The sequence below is a fragment of the Benincasa hispida genome, chromosome 9, assembly GCF_009727055.1.
Source record: "Benincasa hispida cultivar B227 chromosome 9, ASM972705v1, whole genome shotgun sequence".
Lineage (NCBI taxonomy): Eukaryota > Viridiplantae > Streptophyta > Magnoliopsida > Cucurbitales > Cucurbitaceae > Benincasa > Benincasa hispida.
In genome coordinates, this window is record NC_052357.1 from 14,386,384 (window position 1) to 14,397,742 (window position 11,359).

At 33.8% G+C, this 11,359-nt stretch overlaps 1 protein-coding gene across 1 annotated transcript; it reads left to right on the forward strand.

Annotated features, from left to right (window-relative positions):
- The first annotated feature begins 508 nt into the window (after window positions 1–508).
- On the forward strand, window positions 509–10,368 carry LOC120084401 (putative disease resistance protein RGA4). Its single transcript, XM_039040167.1, has 3 exons — window positions 509–4,632; window positions 4,857–4,986; window positions 9,901–10,368. The coding sequence occupies exons 1-2, from the start codon at window positions 1,299–1,301 to the stop codon at window positions 4,886–4,888; spliced, it is 3,366 nt and encodes a 1,121-aa protein (XP_038896095.1). The 5' UTR covers window positions 509–1,298; the 3' UTR covers window positions 4,889–4,986; window positions 9,901–10,368.
- The last annotated feature ends 991 nt before the right edge of the window (window positions 10,369–11,359 follow it).

Here is an 11,359-nt window from a genome sequence, read left to right on the forward strand (position 1 = left end):
TATTTAAATCATGATTCACACCCCCTTTATTCACAACTTCATTCTTCAATCTTCATATTCTACTTCTTTCCTACCGTCTACTCTAGTTGCTCAACAATCACTTGACGTTATTAGATTTTTTTTCAAGTTTTCACTCTCTTCTTAAATATATTTTAATATAACTTAAAATAACTATTATAACAATTAACTAGACATTATATATATATATATATANAAAATTAACATATCGTCGTGTCGTATCTATATCATGTATATATATCTGTGCCTCTGCTTCTTAGCTTGTTACCATTGGATTGGAAAATAAATTGAATGATAAAATTGAATAAACATTTCAAGACTTGCAAGTAGTAGCTTAAGAAACACCACGTTTGTACCTTCCAACTAGTAGTGGCTCGAATTATATCGAAGGGAAAATGGAAGCTCAGATAGCAAATAATAATTTATGAAAAAAAAAAAAAAAAAAAAAAAAAAAAGACCTGAATTGAATTGTATTTGTTTAAAGATATAATATAAAGTGTACGGGTATTCGGAAATGATCATAAACAATAATATCAGTTCAATTATAAACTATTAGAAGATTATTTTGGTCCAAGAATTTGGATTTGGGTTTCCCTTTCTTCTTTTGCAAGATTCTTTAAGATTTTCATAATAATGGAATGTGATTTAAAACAATGAGCTAACTAGAGTATATGACAGAATTTTTAGGAAAGCTACTTTTAAAGCTCATAGGTAGTTTAGAACGTGAGAAAAAAATTGAAAAGTGATTCTCTGAGAATTACTTTGTCCTCCCAAAATCAATCCCAGACAAACACTTTGGCCCTTCACTTTATTGATACTTAACCAGTGAGAAAGATCCACCATTAGATACTTAACCATTTTTCTAAGAAATTGATTTCATGTGTTTCACTCAAAATCACTTTCTTCTAAAACTCATTCTTTAAAAGGTGGTTATTTTTTTTCCCAAGAGTAAACTCTTGAAAGGTCAATCCAAATACATTGAAATGATGATTTCGATTATACTATATATCTCTGGACTTTGGGATAGTTTTCAATTTGGATCTAATTTTGTCTTGTAAGGTTCGGCCACTAAACCACAACTAATTAATCGATTGAATCTAGTTAAAAAAAATTTAGTAAGTGTTTTGACTTCTAGTTCATGTAAATTACGCGGTTTGATGGATTATATATTGTGCAAAAGGGGAAGAGTTTTACACACAAGTGTTGACGCCATTACTAGCTATAGCTAGACTCCAAAAAAGTCCATTTTTCTCCACCTTCAGATCTCAGAAAACAGTTCCATGGCTGAAGGAATTCTGTTCAATCTTGCTGGGGAGATCATTAAGAAACTAAGCTCTCTAGCTTTTCAACAACTTGGAATGCTATGGGGAGTCAACGATGATCTTACCAAACTCACCAGCTCTGTTTCAGCCATCAAGGCTGTACTTCTTGATGCCGAAGAACGTCAAACTGGAAGTAATTCTCTACAGGATTGGCTCGGAAAACTGAAAGAAGCTCTTTATGATGCGGAAGATGTACTTGATGAAATCTCTTATGAGGCTCTACATCGAGAAGTGATGACTGCAGGAAAAAAAGCCAAGCAAGTAAGGATCTTCTTCTCTAAATCTAATCCAGTTGCATTCAATTATAAAATGGCACGTCAAATAAAGAATGTTAGAGAGAGGTTAGGAGTCATTGCTGCTGAAAGAAAAGAATTTCATTTCGCTGAAATGTTTGGACAAAAGTTTCAGTATCCTCTGTTTGATCAAATTCATATTGGGGCAGAGACTCGCTCTAAATCAAATAATGAAGAGGTGATTGGAAGGGATGGTCATAAGAGAGTAATAAAAGACCTTTTACAAGATATGAAAGTCAAACACAATATTTCATTCATAGCAATAGTTGGAATGGGTGGAATAGGCAAGACAACGCTAGCTAGATCCCTCTTCAATGATGCACAGGTATCCAAATATTTTGATCTAAAAATTTGGGTTTGGGTTTCTCAAAATTTTGAAGTAAAAATAGTAATGGAAAAAATTATAGAATCCATAACTGAGAGTCGTCCTAATGTACAAGGGATGGAATCTTTACAAAACCAGCTTCAAAAAATGATCCAAGGAAAGAAATACTTGTTGGTTATGGATGATATATGGAATGAAAGTGAACAAAAATGGTTTGATTTGAAAAACTTGTTAATGGGTGGTGCGAGAGGGAGTAAGATTATGATCACAAAGCGTGACAGTACACTAGCAGTAGAGATCTCAAACATGACCAATTTGATCACTCTAAAGGGCCTATCCGAGTGTAATTCTTGGTCATTGTTGAAAAGAGTGGCATTTATGGATGGTATAGAGCCTACAAATCCGAAATTCATAAAAGTAGGAAAAGAAATTGTAGTGAAATGTGGAGGCGTTCCTCTTATAATAAGGCATATAGGACGTTTGCTATACAACAACACATCAGAAGAAGAGTGGACATCCTTCAAGAACAACCAACTTTCACGAGTCATCCAACATGATCAAAATATGATACCCATATTAAGATTGAGCTACAACTACCTTCCACCAAATTTGAAGCGATGTTTTGCTTATTCATCCCTGTTACTTAAACATTGGCCCATCCATAAAGATGAATTGATCCAACAATGGATGGCTCAAGGTTTCATCCAGGCATCTAATTGCGGTAAATCCATGGAAGATATAGGAAATGACTATTTCATGGAATTATGTTGGAGGTTTTTTTTTGAACATTCAGGCAGAGTCTCGGATTCTTATATTTTTGTGCATGATGTGATGCACGATCTTGCAAAGACGGTAGCAGGAAATGAATATGTATGTATAAGTTCAAAAAATAATTATGACAATGTTAGTGAAAAAACTCGTCATGTTTCATTTGATCATAAAATAAAATCATGGTGGGATGATCTACCTACATTGTGCAAGGGTGAAGGATTAAGGACGTTTCTTCCATCATATTATCCTTATAAGGCGGTGGTTGAAGTCAATAAAGTTTCTTTGAATGCACTGTTTTCTAGTTTTCCACGTTTGCGAGTATTATGTCTAGGAGACTCAGAGATTAAAATAGTGCCAAAGTCTATTGAAAAGCTTAGGCAACTTCGATATCTAGATCTTTCTGGGAATGAGAATATGGTATCACTCCCAAATTCTATTTCTAAGTTGCAACATTTGGAAACACTCAATCTAAAGAGGTGCTTTGCACTAAGAGAATTGCCAAGAGGAACTTGCAATCTTGTAAATCTAAGGCATCTTTACCTACCTCTTTGTCTAACCTATATGCCGGAAGGAATGGGGAAGTTGACTTGCCTACAAACATTGAGTTTCTTCGTATTAGACAACAACAGGGAGGATACACGTAGCAGCAAGTTAAGTGAATTGAATGGGCTGAAGGATTTAAGAGGGTGTTTAACTATTGATGGTTTAGATCAACTGAGATCTAATCCAAAAGAAGCCAGCAGCGCAAACCTAAAAGATAAAAAAGGTTTGCAAAATCTCCAACTGACATGGAACCTGAGCAAAGATGTAAAGTACAAAGCTGATGAAGCTGGTGGTTGTAGTGATGTAAAAGTAATGGAAGGTCTAGAGCCACAACAAAATGTTGAATATTTGAGCATTCATGGATATAGTGGAGCAAGATTACCGGATTGGATGTCTAGACCACTCTTGAAGTTAACTAGTATCCGGATCCAAGAATGCCATAGATTGCAACATTTGACTCAGTTGAACTATCTTCCTAGTCTCAGAGAAGTAATTTTGAGAAGCATAATACCTGTTAAGTTCATAGACAAGAATGATCCCTGCCCTTCATCAGTGTTTTTTCCATCTCTCAAGACTCTGTGTTTAGAAAATATGCCAAACTTGAAAGGATGGTGGGAAAAGGAATCAACAGCTGGGTTGCGTCCAGCTTTTCCATGCCTTACTACGCTATCAATCTCCAACTGTCCCAAGCTAGCTTCCATTCCAGAACACCCATGTTTAGAAAATCTCAAGTTAGACGATGTTGGTCTTCAGATGATGAGTAGCATAGGAACCAGCTTAGACGCCTCTCAATCATCATCATCATCTTCCAGTTTGAAGAGTCTAAACCTCAAAAGAATCGGAGATCTCGAAAATCTACCCTGCAAATTACGGCAAAAGCTAACTTCTTTGGAGTATCTGCATATGGAAGAATGCCACAATTTGGAGAAGTCGCTGTGTGACGATCATGAAGCCACACAATGGAATTTACTCCATAATCTCCGGGTGTTGTGGCTTTGGGAACTTCGAAAACTGGTCTCGCTCCCAATTGAAGCTCGCCATTGGACTTCCCTTCGATATCTAATCATAAGTAAATGCCCAAATTTGAGAAGCTTACCAGAATGGATCGGTTGCCTGGTTTCACTTCATTTACTGTATATTATCGACTGCCCTGAATTGAAGTCGCTCCCAGAGGAGATGCGGCAACTCAAATCTTTGATAGCCGGCTGCCCAGATTTAGAAGAAAGATGCAAAGAGGGAGGTGAGGATTGGCCTAAAATTTCACACGTCCCCCATTTTTCCAAGTATTTTTACTATTTCGAGAGGGGCCAAGACCAAGACCACGGCACTGCTAACACTGCCCACGCTTCTTCATCTTCAGGTATTCATTCTTCTCATAATTCCTTTTCTTCCTACAAAAATATACCTTAAATTTACATTTGGTTACCTCGATTTTGAATTTGATCCCAATGCAATTTAGTGTTCATTTTTCAAAATGTTTTTGTAATCTATAAATTATTATTGAAAAACTAGACGATAATAAAGATAAATAACTTATGCAGCTTACGGAAGTGACATAATGTTTATAAACTTTTGGATCTGCAGACATGACCTTATTTATCCATATACGTCCATAAGTATCCACATCCACATCGATATTCAACATATATAAGGGGTAGAAGCAAAGAATGAAAAATGGAGAAAAATGAAACTGTTAGTCACCAACATGTTCCTGGTATGAAAATTCTACTTAACTTTTTTTTTCCTTTTAATTTAATTAGTTTATACGTTTTAAATCTACCTTTAAATATTCCCGCCCCGATCAAGACAGGGAATCTCCGATTTGACTGAGGATGGAGGTCAAATCAAGGATCCTAACCGGGTCCTCGGTCGAAGACGGGGACGNAAATAAATATATTTATATATAATTATATGGGACATTTACAAATATAACAATCAGCCTCAAACTATTAGCAGAGATGACATAATGTAAAAAAAATTATAAATATGACAAAATTTAGATAGTCTATCAACGATAGACCATATTGTTGGTAGGAGTCTATCAGTGATAGACCATATTGCTGGTAAGAATATATCAACAATAGAAGTCTATCGCGTATAGATTTGCCTATATTTGCAATTTTTTTAAAATGATGTTATACACTTAGTTATTATCCCTAAAAATGAAATTTCTATCAGTGAAATGCAATTTCTGTCACAAGATGAGGCATATAAGACAAGATTGTTTCTTCTTAGAAAAGAAACAAAATCAAAAGTAACCAAAAAAAAGGAAAAAAAAAACAAGTAGAGGAACCTAAAGTTGAAGCATCTGTGGCAGAGTAGAGTTCTTTTGTCTTTTCTGATGCCCTACAACATCTCGGTACAATACAATCAGTAATAATATAAATGAAACATACAATTGGGTACTAGATTCGGGATGTACCTTCCATATGATGACACCTTCAAAAAGCTGATTCACCACTTATAAAAGTAAAGTTGTGATGAACGTTTGATTTATACGGGAAACAACAACTCATGCAAAATCAATGAAATAGGATCAGTTTCTTTAAAATTTAAAGATGGCTAAGCAATTTTGTTAAGAAATGTTAGACATGTGCCAACACTAAAGAGGAATTTAATCTCTTTAAGAATTTTGGATTCTATTGAATGTGAGTACCATGGATATGGAGGAAGATTTGAGGTTACAAAAGATTCAAATGTGGTATTAGTTGAAGAAAAGATCAATGGACTCTATTTGATTAGAGATGTTTGAAAACTTCAAGCAGCATTAATTTCGAGCGATAAATTCTCAGAGGCAACCAATGACAAACGTTATCACACATTAGTAGTAAATATTTGAAGATATTGTCAAACCAATGATTACTTCCAACTAGTTTATCTGAAAATTTGAGTTTTTGTGAACATTGCATTATTGAGAAAGCCACAAGGCAAGGGTTCTCAAAGGCAAAACATAATATAATGGGGATCTTTGACTATGTCCATTTTGATCTATAGGGACCTACTCAAACACCTTCACTCAATGGATCCAAGTATTTTCTATATCTTATTGATGATTTCTCAAGAAAAAGCTCAGTTTTCTTTCAAAAAACAAAAGATCAAGCTCTTAATAAATTCAAAGAAGGGAAGATCTTAGTTGAAAATCAAACTTATAGACAAATAAAATATCTTAGAACAGACAATAGGCTTGAGTTTTTTAATGAGAAATTCAATAACTTTTGTGAACAAAACAGTGCAGTTAGACATAGAACTCTTAGGCAACACTCCAACAAAATAGAGTAGCTGAAAAGCTAAATAAAACCATAATGGATAAGGTTAGATGCCAAATGTTAGATGGAATGATACCTAAATTTTTTTTGGCAGAAATAGTATCATAAACTATCTATACACTAAATAGATGTCTACATCACTCTACAAGTTTCATAACACCTGAGAAAAGATAAACTAAACACCATCCTAAACTAAAGAACATTAAAGTTTTGGGTTGTGTAGGGTATGTACATCAAAATCAAGGGAAATTAAAACATAGAGCCATTATTTGTTTATTTTCTATATAGAATAAAGTTGATGGCTTATTTTTTATTACCTGAACTTATTTATCATACATGTGGTTTTGCAAGTGTAGTTTTTTATAAAAATTTTAAAAAATATCTCATTAAGGAATTTGGACTAGTTGGAAACAGGTATGATCTAGATCACTTTACATGTAATTTACATGTTATCCATCCATACTTGATCTATGTCATTGAATATATTGGAACTGGTGATCAAAGAAGGTTTAGTTACCAGAGTAGTGACAAAAGTTGTCTTGATTTTGTGCTAATGCAAGATATGGACCAGATTGAACTAAGGAAAAATCTATTATAAAAATAACTTGTTTATGTGCGCTTAATGTTTATGTGATTTAATTACATCAGATACACAAACATAGCCCAAGTGGAATATTGTTAGTGATAGAGTAAACACATATGCAGCAGAAAAAATCAGAATCAATAAGCAATCTAACTACACTTATTTTGAATTTAAAAAGCATGCAAAGAAACATTTTCATATAAGAGGGTCTCAAGAATTCGATACCTTTGATGAAACTCTTCAATTCTAGCTCCTCTCCACGAATTGAACCTCCAAATCATTAATAGACCACCATAATGATCTTCTCTACTATCCTCTAACTTGGATTGAGTGGTGGAAACTCTGATTGAGGCCAATTTGGTTGGGAAGGATGAGGGTTTGAAATAGAAAACCAGAAATTCAGAATTTCAAATACCATGAACTTCTTCCAATCTAAAAATTGGAGTATGTAAGGTGTTTAAACATGCAACCACTCACTTAACCAGCTGATTGACACTTCAATCAGCATTACGTGAGTGAGCTAGGTATTGGTTAGTGGATTAATCCAACAAATTTTGGATTAATCCACTAACTCAACATTTTTCAAATTTTTAACTTTATTTCATTAAATTAATTTTCTTTCAAAATTAATTTAAACAAAAATTCAATGATAAATATTGAATTTTTAAAAATGAAAATAATTTATTTAAATAATTAATTAATTAATAATTTAATATCAAATATTAAATTAATTAAACACCTTAATTTATACATGAATCCTATTCATGTTAATCAATATTTAAATATTTTAATCTCTCCAATTACGTCTAATTTTGATAAATTTAAACATTTTAATAATATCGAATATAATTAACCAAACCCTAAATTGAATTTTGAACACTTTAAATTCAAAACCCTAATTTCGATTTTGAACATTTTAAATTCGCTCAATTCAATAATCAAATGAGTAATTTTACAAGCTAGTAGAATGACTTTATGGACCTACAAATCATGAGCTCCAACGATTTGAGATCAATTGGCTAAACTCTTTGGATTAAATTAATTAATATTCGTTAACTATTGACACATACCACTATAACTCGATAATTGAATTCTCTTCACGGTAGATATATTTCTATCCAGTTTAACCATAATTAGTAAGTCGATCATTCACAGGTTGTTCGTATTTATAGCTAAGAGAAAATTATTGTTTTATCCCTATAAACACATCTTAGTCCTTAAGCTCCCAATGATCCTCTATTGCACAATTGGTTTATAGTCCAACGAATAAATTATATCCCTCTCGACCATGAGAGGGCGGAACCCCTTTGTTCGAAACCAGGAGTCAGTATTTAAGGGAACAACCTATCTGCTAACCCTAAATTGGGTAGGAGTGAATTCCATCCTGTAGGACTATGTCCCCAGTTGTCTATTCGGTATTACCCCTAAAATGGGAGGCTTATTGAGCAGTACTATTGCACTAATCCCACCTATGCAGATCAAAGGATAATCCCAAATAAACAAGAGTTCATAGTTAGCTCAGAATTAAGATTGAGTTACCCTAAGTCATCGAATTTGAAATAGTCAGTTTTTACAGTAAACGGTCATTATAAAGAAAATTGACTATTTCATGGTTCTGTCTTATGCAAACATCTTTTGCATAGGATGTCTCCACTCGCATGTCTCTACATGAACGATTTCAGGATTAAATTGTTTATATCAGTATACAAAGTAGGTCGCTTCCAATAGTGTCACGAGGATGAGGTACCAACTCTCATCCATATACGTATAGAGCATTTTGGCTATATACTAAAACTTGATCCACTTTTATGTCTCTACATAAAGTTAAAGTATTCATACTATAGTCTTGGATTCGATTATTAGATTTTACAATAGAATTCAATATCAGTAACATTTTATTGAATGAACAACTCAATAATACTTTATTGATAAATAGAATATGTTGCCAATATTACGAACTGTGAATTTTAGAATATTCCCAACAATCTCCCAATTGGACTAATACTCCAGTGAGTTACAAATATATACAAATATATAATGAACACAATTTTGAGAGACAGAGAGAAAATACAATAAATTTGGGCATCTATATACCGTTGGCATTCTCCCATTTGCCCTAGATTATGAAGCTCGTAGTCCTAGTCCGACCAGGTGACCCTCGAACACTTTGGTCGAAAGGGCCTTCGTAAATGGATCTACAAGATTGTCCTCAGAGGCTATCTTCATGACTATCACATCTCTTCGCTGTACTATCTCTCTGATGATATAGTACTTTCTCTCGATATGTTTTTCGCGTTTGTGGCTTCTTAGTTCCTTGAATTGGAAACTGCTCCACTGTTATCATAATACAGAGTAATAGCCATATACATATTTGGAACCACTTCCAAATCTGTCAGGAAATTGCGTAGCCATACTCCTTCTTTAGCTGCTTCACATGCAGTAATATATTCAGCTTCTATCGTGAAGTCAGCGATACAATTTTGTTTGATGTCTCTTCACACTATAGCTCCTCCGTTAAGAGTGAAAACTGATTCTGAAGTAGATTTCCTAGAATCTCCATCAATCTGAAAATCATAATCAGTGTATCCCGTAAGGATCAAATCCTTATGCCCATAGACAAGCATATTGTTCCTCATTCTCCAGAGATACTTGAGGATGTTCTTAATAGCAGTTCGATGGTTGTGTCCAGGGTTGGTGTTAGGTCGGTAAAAGATATATATTTTCTATGTTAATTCCCCCAAATAATATTGATTATTTGCTTTTAATGCTCATTTTGTAGGTAAAACGGTCCCAGAGGCGATTAGGAGTCATTCTGAGAAATTTGGGCAAAAAAGGATAAAAAAAAATGACCAAGAAAGTCAACAAAATTGAAGAGAATCAGATAAATTACCAAAATTTCATCAAGCTTCAGCGTCATGACCATAGAAGAATCGTCGGCTTGAAGATAGAAAGCTCATTTTTACTGCAGAACAGGCCAGCGTTGCAACGCTCCAGAATTTGATGCGACTGATCCACACACGCGCCACGGCAGTGCAATATCATGGCCAATGTCACGCCTCAAGTGCAACGCTTCTTGGCTTTTTTGGGATTTAGCATTGCGATGTTGAGCACCCTACAAGTATAAATAGCTTTCTTTCATTTTTGCAAAGAAGAAAGCACGATTTCGGTAGAAGCTGGAATTTCTCTTTGTATCAATTAGTCTCTATGGTAATTTTGTTTCCTACTTAGGTTAGATTTTGATTTCTTTTTGGACTGTAGTAAACAATTTGTAATTATTCATGAATTTGTCTATGGATTTATGAAGTAATCAATCTTGTTTCTATTTCAAGAGTTCTTGCAATTCTTTTGAGTTTTCTACTTGTCTTTATCATTAGCAATCTAATTTGAGCACTCTTAAAGCATGTTGAATGATCTATATCTTGAACATGTTTAGCCTAGATGTTTGGTTTTGTCACACTCATGATTGAATGCGTTTCTTTTAATGTATTCAATAGAATGTCTAGCCAAGATCTACAAGAGGCAACAGTAATTGTGTGTTTAATTGCTATCCTTGGATGCACTAATTACTAGATTTGAAGAAATTTAGTTAATTGAAGTAAGCGATCTTGACAATTAATCAGCGCAATTGAATCCTATGACTTAATACACGTGTTTTCTCTTCTATATGTCCTCTATTGAACCCAATAGAGGTAGAAGCATATAGATTGATTAAGGTTAGGGCTATCCTACCTTAATTAATGATTAGGACGCTTTCTTGACTAGATTCATGCTAGTTGTCTACCTTTGTAAAGACTAGTTTAATCTAGTTAAGTAGGTAGTTGCAAGCTTAATCCGATTGTAAATTAAATTTATAGAATTTAGTGATAGGAATTGCTTGAATGTCTAACTTCGATTAGAAGCAAGATTGTTCTAAATTTTGTTTACAATTATCCTTTGTCTTTTGATTTTTCGCATGTTTCTTATCTTAATAAAAAAAAAAAAAAAAACCCCCGTTTTATAGCTTTCATAGTTAAGCTTGGTTAAGGAAAAGATTAAATAATATTTCACTATGGATCGACCTCTTACTTCTAATTTAACTATGAGTTAGTTTAGGTTGTTGTTGGAGCTTTAAAAATATTGTTTGTTTTGGGTTAGGTAGAACTAACGACACCTACTTAGCTCCGAACAGTTGGACTGGAACTTGCTGACAATTCCAATTGCAAAGCATATATCAAGATATGTACAGAACATAGTGTACA